This window comes from Equus quagga, chromosome 15 (genome assembly GCF_021613505.1).
Source record: "Equus quagga isolate Etosha38 chromosome 15, UCLA_HA_Equagga_1.0, whole genome shotgun sequence".
NCBI classification, from domain to species: domain Eukaryota; kingdom Metazoa; phylum Chordata; class Mammalia; order Perissodactyla; family Equidae; genus Equus; species Equus quagga.
The window spans coordinates 40,918,300-40,931,816 of NC_060281.1; the positions used below are offsets into that span (position 1 = coordinate 40,918,300).

A 13,517-nucleotide genomic window follows, 5' to 3' on the forward strand; every position below is an offset into this window, starting at 1 on the left:
TTGTAATTGCACAGGTAAACAGGCGATGGATGAATCCTGAACTAATTTGCAGAGGTTTTAAAGAGTACTTTCAATTTTATTAGAATTGTCATGTCTAGCCAATTGTGATTTATAAAAACCAGTCAATTGTGCTTTCTTTCAGAAGTATTAAAAAAAAAAGACTAAATCCTCCAGAACGTTATTAGTGCAAATTGGCTTCTTTAATTCCGCTCTTATTTCAGTAAATCTTTTTAAGTGGCTTGTTATGTTCTAATTGTTAGTGAAAACTGGTCCTAAATGGACAGGCTCCGTGGGTGGGGGAGGCGTGACTTACTGGTGAGTTGCTGCCATCTACTGACAGACAGTGGTAACAGCAGGTGCTTTTTTAAGCATCCCCGGACCTCCTCTATCATCTTAACCCCCGGAAACGTGCATCGGACAGGTGAAGAGCGGAATCATTTGTTCAACAGTCTCACAACCTAATAGGGCTACTCAGAGAAGGCAAAACGCATTGTATGGTACCATCTCCATTATCCATGAGTAAAATATAAACTAATAGAAAACTAATAGAAAAATAACTAAGAGCTCAAAGGTTGTAAATGGCACCTTGAGGAGGCTGAGCAACCAAGGAGTCAGTTTGTCATATGGATGTTTGTGTACGTGAAGTAATCTAAAAACCACAGGGCTGTTTCTATACAGCTAATCAAAATTATTTCCTCTCAGGTAACCTGTGTGAAAGAGACAGATTGTTCTTCTCGAATCTTTGTTTTAACTTTTTAAAGTGGTACCTTCTCATTTTTTTAAATATTGGGAAATGTACTGAAAAAAATGGGTTTTTTGTTTTAGGAAGATTAGCCCTGAGCTAACATCTGCCGCCAATCCTCCTCTTTTTTGCTGAGGAAGACTGGCCCTGAGCTAACATCCATGCCCCTCTTCCTCTACTTTTTTTTATATGTGAGACGCCTACCACAGCATGGCTTGCCAAGTGGTGCCAGGCCCACACCCAGATCCGAACCAGTGAACCCTGGGCCACCAAAGTGGAATGTGCACACTTAACTGCTGCACCACCAAGGTGGCCCTGTACTGAATTCTTAACTGGAAATTTTTATCATAAAATTGTATTGGTTCTTTTCACCAGAAAATGAAAAAGTGCTAAAAGTTTTTGCCCATTCTTATTAAATTTGTTTCATTCTTGATTAAAACTTTGCCTTCTAGTCCCTATTAGGGTGGAGGACTTTACTTTGTGACTGGCATGGAAACAGGGATTAAAGCCGGAAACAACTGATTAAAGTAGAGCCAGGATTACTGATAAACCTCTAAGTTAACCAGCTTAGTCCCCTGTATTCACTGTGCCTGTATGACTTGCATGCCCTCCTCCCCACAGCTTTATTCATGCTTGACGCACAGTAGGCATTCAGGAAATATTGTTGAATGAATACATGTCACTCACTCTGCCTGAAAGTTCTCTTCTCCCCCATGCCCTCCTTTTACTGAAGTCAAATTCTACTATTCAAATGCTACCTGCTTCTGTGAAATTATGCTACGTTAAATGAGATAGAGTCTTTGTTTTAATTATGTAACACGCTCTTATAAAATGTCAAAATACAGATAAAAGCAAAGATCTCTTACTGTCTCTCCATTGCTGTTCTCTTTCATGTGTATCAATCTGCTGTATCTTTTCACATAGATTACAGCTTGTAAATGACCCCTATGTGGCAAGTGCTCAATAAATAGTATCATTGCTCTCCTGGATATATAATCATTACCGCTTATTAAGCACCCACTGTATGCCAGATTACAAACAATTCTGTGAGGTAGACATTGTTATCCCTATTTTAAAGGTGAAGAACTGGAGTTAAGTAAATCATGTAGAGGAGGCTAGCTGGTATATAAAACAGAAATCAAGCTCAGGTTTAGTTCCATCTTACTGCCTTCAGGTCCTGGTCTGTTTCATTCCTGTGGGCTTTACCCCTTCTTGGTTCTGTATTATAGATATCTGTGAAGTCTGCCTTAATTTCCAGATTGTTACCTCAAAGCGTAGATCCACACCCACAGAGACCTCTCAATAAATATGTAAAGAAAGAAAGAAAAAGATTGATCAAATCAGGGTTCGAGACGTCCCAAGACAGTGGCCATCTAGTCTGACAAGATTTGGTTTTGCTGCTGCACCAGATGTCATACTGGAACTCAAAATGAGCAGGTCCAGTTACAAAGGACCTGCCAGATGACACAGTAGCACAGAAGCCCCATCTTCATTTTGGGGATATGGGTTGTTATTTGATTATTTGGTTTCATTTTGTTTTCTTAATCCCTAGTTTTGTGTAGATGAGAATCCATCTTCAGTGATTTCATAACGCAGTAGATGGTAGTATCATGCTGGATAAAAACAATAAGAAAAATGGGAATAGTGAACCGGGGAGAGGCAAGGGGAATAAGGACATGAACTCTTAACCAAATGGGAGCCACTCATCAGAAATCACAAATCTTGGGACAGAAAGAAAAACAAGAGAGTAGTTTATTTTCATGGGAATGTGTTGGGTAAATAAATGAATATATCTTTCTGGCCCTAATTCCTTGATCCTGGAATTTGCTTGGGCCTTAAATTGGCCAAAGGTACATTGAGCTCTGACCCCCACTGAACAGCCTTCTCTGCCCCAGAAAACATCTCTTTCACCACCCCAGCAAGGAATGTCCTCTCTAGCAGCCGTAGATGGAATTCCCAATAGCTGTTCCCACAAGTGGTCCCCCCAAATTACTGCATGAGTTTTCACAAAAGTCTGACACTTTACTTGAATTTTATTAATGTGCCATTATGGGTTTGTAAAGGGCAAAATATATTCTGACCTCATATCCCAATTTCGTGCTTACAGGTCTGGCTGGCTTTGCTCGCCTCTGTCCTGGAGATCAGTATGAAGTAAGTACTTTGTTGGTGTGGGTGTTGGCATTGAGGACTTGATGGGGAGGTGTCAGTTGTCAATATTTTGCTTTTTTTTTTTAAGATCGACACCTGAGCTACCATCGTTTGCCAGTCTTCTTTTCTTCTCCCTAAAGCCACCCAGTACATAGTTGTATATTCTAGTCGTGGGTCCTTCTGGTTCTGCTATGTGGGACGCCCCCTCAACATGGCTTGATGAGCGTCCTAGGTCTGTGCCCAGGATCCAAATCAGTGAAACCCTGGGCCGCCCAAGCAGAGTGCGCAAACTTAACTACTCAGCCACAGGGCCCACACCAATATTTTGCTTCTCAAATTGTCTTTTTTTTTTTTTCACATTTTTTTATTTTGAAAAAAGTGTAATCCAATAAGAAAGTTTGGAGACTGGTACAAACCTCTTATATACCCTTCATCTAGACTCACCAAAATTCAACATTGGGCTACATTTGCTTTATTGTTATTATTGCTATCATTGGTTTTATTTTGCTGAGCCATTTTAGAGTAACATGCAAACGTCATGACCCTTCACTCCTAGATGCTTCTCCTGAGAATGGAAGGACATTCTCTCACATAAGCATCATACAATTCTCAACACAGCAAATTTAACATTGGCACTTTAGCTAATGTCATTTGATATATGATCTATATTCTTATTTTGCTAAGTGTCCCAATATTGTACTTTATAGCAGTTTTTTTTTCCTGATCCAAAATCCAATTCAGGATTATGGATACTTGTAAGTATCATGATTCAAGAATAATAGCGTCTAGATCTTTCTTTATAAAAATATACTCTATAAAGTAAAAATGCTTTTCATCTTTTCCTTCTTCAAAAGGGAACTTACATAATTTTTTGTGTGTAACTCTCTCCTCCAAAACCCTCTATAATGGTCTTCTTAAGGGGAGTGTCTTCTCCTAAACAGGAAAGCTGTCTGGCCCAGAAGAGACTGCACACTCTCTCCCCAGAGTGTGTCAGATTTCAAAATCTTTGTCCAGCTCCGTCTCCCTCATCCAGAAGGAGGATGTCTTATTTCTTGCTCCGACCGCTAAGTAGGTTTTAGCTGCTTCTCTATTCCCTCTAAAGGAGCTGGGGAGTGTGGAGAGTTAATCCAACGGCTGCTCTGTTGAAGCAGAACTAACAAGAGAAAGAAATGCTTGACCTGAGTGAGCAGAGGGGCGGGGAGAGACGGCCTTTTACTAGAGAAAGCCCTCCATGCCCTCAGTCTTAGAGAAGCAGAACTTACTCCCTTTTGAAAGTCTCTTCCCCATTCATCATCTGCTCCACCCCCAGAGCCCAGGCAATCTGGAAGAATGGATGCTAAGCAGGTGGAGTGAGGATGCTGCAGAGGGGAAGAGGAGCAGCTGCTTTATTGACGGGCCCTTTAGATCCTGGTGTTTGGGGAAGGAAGACAGGTGAGGGCAGTGGAACATGAGGGCTGTTTGGTGCCTTCTCCCTAGATTTTCATGAAGTATGGCCGACAGAGGTGGAAACTGAAAGGCAAAATAGAAGTAAACGGCAAACAGAGCTGGGATGGAGAGGAGGTGGTGTTCCTGCCCCTGATCGTTGGATTCATTTCCATCAAGGTACCGTATTGTCACGGCTGTTTGCTGCCATTTCTGGTGCCACGACTGTGTGACCCATTGCTGGGGACCTTTGCCCATCACTTCCAGCTGCTGCCCCTCCATCCCACGGACTTCTCTCTGCACCGCAAGTGCATTGCAAAGACGGCTGCTCTCATATGAGGGCGGGCGAAGGAAATGTGAGATGGGCTCTGATTTCAGATATGATTCTGAAAGAAACGACGGAACTGGCTAAGTCAAAAAAGGAAAAGAGTCCCCCAGCTTTTTCCTCTGCTGTCCTGTAAGACCTTCTCCCTCACTCTCTTACTAGGTCACGGAGCTCAAAGGGCTAGCAACTCACCTCCTGGTCGGCAGTGTGACCTGCGAGACCAAAGAGCTGTTTGCAGCCCGACCTCAGGTGGTGGCTGTTGACATCAATGACCTTGGCACCATCAAACTGAACCTGGAAATCACCTGGTAGTAAGTTGCCCTTTTTTTCAATTTCATCGTGTAGAAATACGTGCTATGGACTGATGCTGTTCAAAGGGTGGTGCGTGGACCATCAGAACCACCAGGAAGTTGTTACGGAAGCAGACTCTCGGGCCCCGCCCCAGGCTTATTGTGTCAGAATCTCTTAGGGCCCCAGAATCTGCTTAACAAGCTCACCAGGTGATGTTCATACATGCCAACATTGGAGAAGTCTCTCTTAGCACTACTCTTCTACTTCCTGCTTTAAAATATTTTATTCTCCCTCCTTCTCTACCTGTAAGCACATTTAGAGAATTATGTCTCTCAAGTAAACTAATGTGAAAGAGAGTAACTGTCCAATATGAGATATTTTGCCTTCAGAAAGAACCTGATGCTTGCTATGGTGTCCTAATTGCTTATCCATCTATCTCATATACCTTACAGAGCTCTGGAAATTCTGGAACATCCTTAGTGCCTCCATACTCTATTTACTGAAATAGAATTTTTCCAAAGGGCCAGAGATACCTTTGGTCAAAGCAATGAACTTAAAAGTAGTTTTCTGAAGTCACCCCGTGAGAAAGGCCATGATAAGTTATTAAACACTGGTTGCTCACGACATTTCATATGATGCCCCAGGTGCATTACCGAGTAAATGAGACACATTGAGTATTACTGTTCAGGGTCTCCTTGACAATCTAGAGGGTCAGGGGTGGAAGCAGCAAGGACCCTGTTGCCTTGTCACTGAAACAGTGTTGGCACCTTCCGCCCACCCCTTCCCTCCTCATAGTTTGTAGTCACTGACATCTCAAAGGCAGGATCATTCCTCTTGCTAGATGAACCGGATGGCATGGTGATAAGTGGTGTCATTGTGAACAGACTGTTACTCTCAATCATGCAAGAGGCTCCACGTCAGCTGAAATGAATGGGATTCTATTTTTGAGTGTTTTCTTTAGAACTGAACAATAATCTATTACTCTCCTGTATTGTTAAGTGTCTGCAAAGCTCAAAGAATTTTTAGACTTCCCTAACATCTTGTGTTGGGGCAGGAATTAATGTGTTTATGTTTCTCATATTAACGAGGAAACAGATTTATCTAGTATCTAGGTGTATAGATAAATTGTGCTTAAAGCTGTGATAAACTGTAGTCACTTGGGTGGGTCTAGGCTCAGTTTCTACTCTACTTTCTTTAGTCTTGGTTTATTTTCTGACAAACCAATTTGGCCAAAACTAGCCCACTGCCCACTGGTTTGAATTTACTTTAGTATAATGAGGTGCTTTCTTGGCCTGCAATCTCGTGATGATATGTAGGTGACTTTAACAAGGTGCATTCATGGGGCCTTGTTGTTTTACAGTCCATTTGACGTGGAGGACGTGACCCCATCCTCAGGCGCAGGGAACAAGGCGGCAGCCCTCCAGAGGAGAATGTCCATGTACAGCCAGGGCACCCCAGAAACGCCCACCTTCAAGGATCACTCCTTCTTTGTAAGTTCAGTGTGGTTTTTAGAGATGGTGAGCCTGAGGCTCTGCCTATAGCCTGTATTTGAAATGCTTACCATACGGTGTTAGGGATTCTCAATAATTCCTAATAATGTTATTCTTAATGTTCACCCTAATCGCGTAGTGACTTAGGAAAGCACGTTCTACGATGCTTTTGGCCATATGTACACAGGTGGTAAACCTCCTCTGTCCTTCCTCTCCCCTCACCAGTTTACCTGTTGCTTTGGTATAACGTAGATTTTTCTGAACATTCTCTATGATCAGCCTTTTAAAGAAGTAGATGTAAATAAATAATGGCCCCCGTGTTTTAATCAGAAATGCTTGCCAAAAAGCTAACAAAACATGGTAACCTGTTGCCTTCCACTAACTCCCCGTGTTGCTTTGACTTCTGAAGAGATGGTTGCACCCTTCACCAGACAAGCCAAGGCGGCTGTCTGTCTTGAGTGCCTTGCAAGACACTCTCTTTGCCAAGCTGCACCGCAGCCGCTCTTTCAGTGACCTGCCCTCCCTCAGGCTGAGACCCAAGGCCGTGCTAGAGTTTTATGTGAGTGTGGGTGGCCTGTCTGGGTGTGAAGTGCTTGACTTTGGGGCTTGGGGCATGTGTGCTTTGGCATGGCTCTTGTTTATCTTCTCTGTCGTGCTCATTGGGTAAGGGTTGAGGCCATCCTGTCCCCAGGATGGGAAACTTGGTCATGCATGCACCGTGGTTAGAGAGTCGGTTTATCCTTCTCTTCTAACCATCCCTGCTTTTGTGCTGTGATTTTTCTCCGCTATGGCAAAGATATCCACGGTAACAAGATTTTCATTTTTAAAAAATGCAATTATACTGAGGGTCAAGGAAGATTTTCTTTCACAAGTTAAACTAGTTTATCACTGATATCAGTCTTTATGCAATTTTAGCGTTGAAAAACTGGCATTCGAGAAACTCAGCAGGATTTAAACCAATTTTACTGGAGCTATTTAAAGTGTTTATTAGTTTATTGTAATGTTTGTTAATTTTGTACTAACGTAGTAAAAGAAACTCTTTATTCGCAATCAGGAATGCAATAGGTAACCCACATTATATGCGTTACACATTATGTCATAAGAGAAGACACACACATGCACATACATGGAATATTCTGCTCTTTACAGACATATAAAAGTAATCTTTGAATGTCCAGAGAGGAAGGAATTAAAAGTTTTCTGGTTTAATGTATAATAATTGACTCATATTCATTGAAATTAAAAACACAGGTGAAAAGGATGAAGCTAAACCCTAGTGGAGTTTCCAAGGAAAATGGGAAGACTAGATGGGGGGAAATCAGCATGAAAACATGTACCAAAAGATGATAGTTGTATACGTAGCTCTCAGTGGAGTGTATATATTCGTGCTCATATACTACAAGTTGGAGGGTTATGGAGGGAGTTGATAGAGGTTTTAATAGCATAGTTTAAACAAGAGCAAGATTAGAAAGAACTTGATGGCTTCCTATTATCTTTTGGATAAATGCAAAGGTCCTCAGAGGGCCATTCCCATGCGGCCACAGCCCAGTTTCCAGGCCCCCGATCACCTCTCCACTTTTCATCCTCTGCTCGAGCTCCCCTGAGCTCCCCGCTGTCCTCCAACTGCACCACACCCTTTCAGGATCTCCCATCTTTGCACACACACTGTTCCTTCTAGAATGTGCTTCCTCCTCCTCCTCCTCTCCTATGCCTCCCCATCCAAGTCCGGGACCATCTCTTTCCCAGGCAGCAGCCATCCCCTGGCTAGGGTCCCTACCTCCTTATATCGTACCTCAGTTATAACAACACTCCCTTGCACGGTGTGTGCCTGTTTATAGGTTCGTCCCCTGGGAGACTGTAAGTCCCCTTGCGCAGGGCGCCTCAACTTCTTCTGACTCACTATTTGCCACTTAAGTAGGTGCAAATTGGGTTTGGGAATGTGAGACCCAAGAGAAAATGCCGGGGAGGACTTTGGAATTTTAATAAGAATCTTGACTACTGGGTCCCCCAGGCATCGCTAGTGCCCCCCACCTCCCTCAGAGCTGCCACGAGATGTGTGTCCTGAAGATGAGACGAGGCTGGGCAGGACCACTTGGAGGACCCAAGGGTTCTGTGAGATGCAGGAGGGACCCCTACAGAGGAAGTCCAGAGAGTAGGACTTCTTCCCCCCTCCCTTCCCAAAGCTTCCCCCTTTTATCTCTCCTAGAGGCATAAAGTGTGTGTGTGTGTGTGTATTGGAGGGGGATTTGTGCAAATAGAGGGGGAGGAAACAAGCTGGAGGTGCAGAAGAGCGCTGAGACCCGCCCTCTCCTTGCAGTCCAGAGGAGGTTCCCTGTTCCATGCCTCACCCCCCACCCCCCGCCCCGCCCCCCGCCCCCAGCCCCAGGACTCAAAGGAGCGCAGCTCAGTGCTAATAGAGGAAAACATTCTCAGTTTTAGAGGCAAAGAAACTGAACCTGTAGAGGTTACTTGAGCTCCCCAGTAACACATCCTCTTACTCATCCTGTGGTTCAAGTTAACCACGTTACATCCAGACGAGGATGGAGAGTTTGGATTGGGACCTCGTGGCCCCGGATCCAGCAGTGATGGAACCAGGCACACTGCTGAAGGAGGATCACGAGCCTCAGTCTTTCTGTCTGCTCCCCATTTCACCAGCTGTAACATTTTTGTTTCCTGGGCTTATTCCCAGGACTATTGTAATAATTCGTTGCTTTATACATAATTAAAATAGGGATTGGCTTGGTCCTTACCATTTACTTAAAAGAATTAGATCTGGAATCCAACAGAAATTATCCATTTTGAAGGAGTTGATCTCAAATAACTAGAAAACCGTTTCCACAGAGCAACATTTGTTACTTTGACACTGTACACAGACCACAGTGTAAGGAAAGACGACTTAGAAATTGTTGAATGCCTGAAAAAACGAAGTATCTTGGTTACCTGGATATTTCTGACCTCTCTCTTCCAAGTTCTGCTTCATGAATCACAGAGTGTACCTGACCCAGCCTGTGGCGGCCTGACAGAGGACCCGGTGTTTCCAGACAGGCTAAGAACTCTGGGCTTTGCACTTCTGGAAGAGAGATGTTCAGTTTATTCATCTTTTTTTCTTATTTTTCTAGAAGCTATGCAAATGTATTTCTGGCCTTGAATTATTTGTGGCATGGTTACTGAATTAATAAAACATTTCCAAGGGCTTGGGATTTGTGGGTAGAGATTTTTAAAAATTTATGAGAACCGAAGCAGAAGAAAGCATCACATCTTTTGAGTAAAACAGCATGAATCTTGGAAACTCTTTTAAGATAGAAGCCCCCCCCCCCAAAAAAAAATTGGTACTGTGATACATAACTGTGGCTGCCAAGTATTATGAGGTCCTGGGATTAAGGAAATAAGCACCATCCCCCCCAACCTCCTTTTGAGAAATGTGAAACCTGAGAATAGTCCAATGAACTTTCACCCAGATTCAAGAATGGAAATAGAGTTTTTAAGGGCTTGTTTTCTTTTGCTGGACACACATACACACAGAGTATCACAAAGAAAATGCTAATATTATGAAAGTTCTGGTTTTTTATTTTAATTGCCTTATATTTTGTCTGGAAATAACCATAACAAATGCATCATTGGTATTTAAAATAATCGTGAGATGCCTTTTATCCACAGTCTAATCTGCCTGATGACATCTTTGAAAATGGAAAGGCGGCTGAGGAGAAAATGCCACTCTCTCTCAGCTTCAGCGACCTGCCCAATGGGGACTGTGCCCTCACCCCCAACCCTGCTGGCTGTCTCTCCAATGCCTACTTGGGAAATCCAGAAATTACCATCACCCCTGCCAAGCTGAACCACAGCAGCCTGTCCTCCCAGAATGAGGGAATGGATGACACCAGCTCAGCATCTTCTACAAGCTCCTCAAGAGAAGGCCAGGAGACAAAGCCACACCTGGAGGAAGATGCAGAGGGGCCCAGAAAACCAGAGGCCTGCCGAGCGTCTGCAGGTGCTGGGAGGCTGTTCCTTGAGAAGGATGTCACAGAGGCACTTCTGCAAGAGTCCGATGAGGCCTCTGAACTCAAGCCTGTGGAACTGGACACTTTTGAAGGCAACATCACGAAGCAACTGGTCAAGAGGCTCACCTCGGCAGAGGTGCCGGCAGCCACCGAGAGGCTGCCCTTTGAGGGCTCTGTCAGTGGCGAATCCGAAGGCTGTAGATCCTTTCTAGATGGAAGCTTAGAGGATGCCTTTAATGGGCTGTTCCTTGCATTAGAACCACATAAAGAGCAGTATAAAGAGTTTCAGGATCTGAACCAAGAAGTCATGCATTTGGATGATATTCTAAAAGTAAGTACCTTTCCAGGGAAATTGCATTAGGAAACTGCCTTAAGACGTGTCTTAAATCAACATTCTATTTAAGATAGCATATCCATATCTTTTTTATCTTTTTTAAAAATATCTTTTTTAAAAAATCCTGTCCCATCACAGGATCAATAGGTAATCATAATTTAAATGGCATTGATTTTTAATGCCAGTAGCACATATTCATTTTTATTTTCCTGACAACAGATAGACTTCACTAAAATGATTAGGAGTTAAATTAACAGCTCTAAAGACTGTCTAAACTAGGGGTCAGCCCCATGGCATAGTGGTTAAGTCTGGTATGCTCTGCTTTGGCAGCCCAGGTTCATGGGTTCAAATCCTGGGCACAGACCTACACCACTCATCAAGCCATGCTGTGGCAGCAACCCACATACAAAATAGAGGAAGATTGGCATGGATGTTAGCTAAGGGCTGATCTCCTCAAGCAAAAAAAGAGGAAGATTGGTGGTAGATGTTAGCTCAGAGGGAATCTTCCTCACAGAAAAAAAGAATGTCTACACTCCTCCAGGCCCAGAGGTAATCATTCTAATCCCAAATGTGAAATGGCATTTTGATCATCATCATCTCATTGAGATGTTCCTGGATAGGGTGCCTCTCGGGGTACCAGGAAAGCAGAAGACCCCTTCTCTGATTGAAGTCAGAGTTAGCCAGCCCCAGTGTGAGAGCCACGAGCATCTCTTCCCCCAAGAGCACTGTGTTCTGGAAGATTCCCTTCTCTGGACGTGGCCCAAATCAGTGAGCCAGAACCTCAGATTAATCATCCACTAATAGTCACCAGTCACACACCAGAAGCCAGGGAACCACTGGCTCCACCTGAGATAGCCTCCTCAACCCTTTTCCAGATCAGACAGCTCAGGGTAGACATGGGAGGGTAGGAGTGAGAGGGACAATTTCCTCCCGGGTGATTTCCTAATAATGAGATCGTTATTGCCACAGCAGAGTGTATCTGTCTCCACTTGGCATACCAATTAAATTTTTAAAAATGCTGCACAAGGAGGCAGAACTTGAATTCTGTCCCAAATCCCACTGCCAATTCTTGAATTCTTTGCTTGGTCACTCTAATTTATATTGTCCTGTAGAAGAGAACTTGCATCCTTTCTCTTGAAAGAGCAATTCTTTGGGGACCTGTTCTCTAAAACAACGTTGAAAATAAGGTACCAGTAGCAAGCTGAGAATCAACCCACAGAAGGCTGTTGAATCCATTTGCATGACTGTTTTAAAACGTGGCCTTCCCAGTGGCATCTGGAACTGCATTTCCAAGCCTTTTCTGACCATCTTAGCCCTCTCGGTCACACTGACCTAGCTCTGGAAGGGATTTGTGCCCAGGGTGGATGATAATTCATGCTCTGACTTTCCAGGTCCTCTAATGCTCATGACAGATTAATTCCGCTGTAGGCATAGCCTCTGAGAAACAGGGAGGGGCTCTCTGAGTCTGCTTTCTGTAAAACATAACCCAAAGCATCGGCTCAGGGCTCAGGCATGGAGGCTGCTTGTCTAGGATTCCAGTGAGAACATCTTTTATCCCCTCTACAATCTTTTGTTTGTGCAGTTGACCAGCTTTGCTTAGTGGTCAAAAGGTTTTAAGACACAATTGACCCCACCTAAAGCCTTAAAGAAAGCCAGTGGTGGGGCTGGCCCCATGGCCAAGTGGTTAAGTTCGTGAGGTCCACTTCAGTGGCCTAGAGTTCATTGGTTCAGATCCCGGATGTGGACCTACACACCGCTCATCAAGCCATGCTGTGGCAGCCTCCCACATGGAAGAACTAGAATGACCTACAAGTAAAATATACAACTATGTACTGGAGCTTTGGGAAGAAGAGTCAAAAAAGAAAGCCAGTGGTGATGGCAGCTCCCATTTCCAGGCTTCTAGGGTGCCAATAAGTAGCTCAGTCCACCAGGAGACACCGAACAAGTCATCTGTTAGTCTTATAAAAACCTGGTGGTCACAGATTTCTTTCCAAAGTGTTATTTCAATGTGCTGTGATTCCAAAATGGTCCTGCTACTAAAATCCTTAACTCCTCCTTTCTTTGTTATGATCAATATTTAAATACAGGGGCCAGCCCTGTGGCACAGCAGTTAAGTTCGCGCTCCGCTTCAGCGGCCTGGGGTTTGCCGGTTCATATCCCAAGCATGGACCTACACACCACTTAATCAAGCCATGCTGTGGCAGGTGTCCCACATATAAAATAGAGGAAGACGAGCACGGATGTTAGCACAGGGCCAGTCTTCCTCAGCAAAAAGAGGAGGATTGGCAGCAGATGTTAGCTCAGGGCTAATGTTCCTCTAAAAAAAAAAAATTTTAAGTACATCCATACTGTGAAAGATCAAGTTCTGTGGATAGTTAGCTTAGGAGAGAAGACCTTAGAAGTGGGTTGAGTCTGGACTGGCTTCTTCTCGCTCTGAGATGGAAAACAGCTTTGAAGTTTAGGTCTGGGGCAAGTGGCTTTGTATCCAGCCAGAATTAAAGCATCAGCTGGACAAAGCTTTCTCTTTTTTCCCTCCTTCACATTCCTAGGATGCTAAACACCTTGAGGATCAGAAACTAAATGATGCTGCCTCTTGGACGGAGATCACTGAGGGTGAATGAAACAACTCTGATTTAAAAGACTGAAAGACGGTTTCCCATGCACCTTTGTGCCATCTTGAGTGTCAGAGACAGACCCCCGCAAGGCCCTTCCTGCCTTGTGTTAAGAAGTCAGCGAGGAATGCCACCTAACTGGATGGAGGACGTTT

At 43.9% G+C, this 13,517-nt stretch overlaps 1 protein-coding gene across 3 annotated transcripts in view; it reads left to right on the forward strand.

Moving 5' to 3' along the window:
- The window catches only part of RIPOR2 (RHO family interacting cell polarization regulator 2), a 212,617-nt gene that overhangs the window by 172,662 nt on the left and 26,438 nt on the right, over positions 1 to 13,517 (forward strand). For all 3 annotated transcript variants that reach the window (XM_046640401.1, XM_046640402.1, XM_046640403.1), the window contains exons 9-13: positions 2,850 to 2,893; positions 4,367 to 4,492; positions 4,800 to 4,948; positions 6,289 to 6,418; positions 10,076 to 10,747. In XM_046640401.1, coding sequence (XP_046496357.1) covers positions 2,850 to 2,893; positions 4,367 to 4,492; positions 4,800 to 4,948; positions 6,289 to 6,418; positions 10,076 to 10,747 — 1,121 coding nt within the window. The remainder of the gene's footprint in view (positions 1 to 2,849; positions 2,894 to 4,366; positions 4,493 to 4,799; positions 4,949 to 6,288; positions 6,419 to 10,075; positions 10,748 to 13,517) is intronic.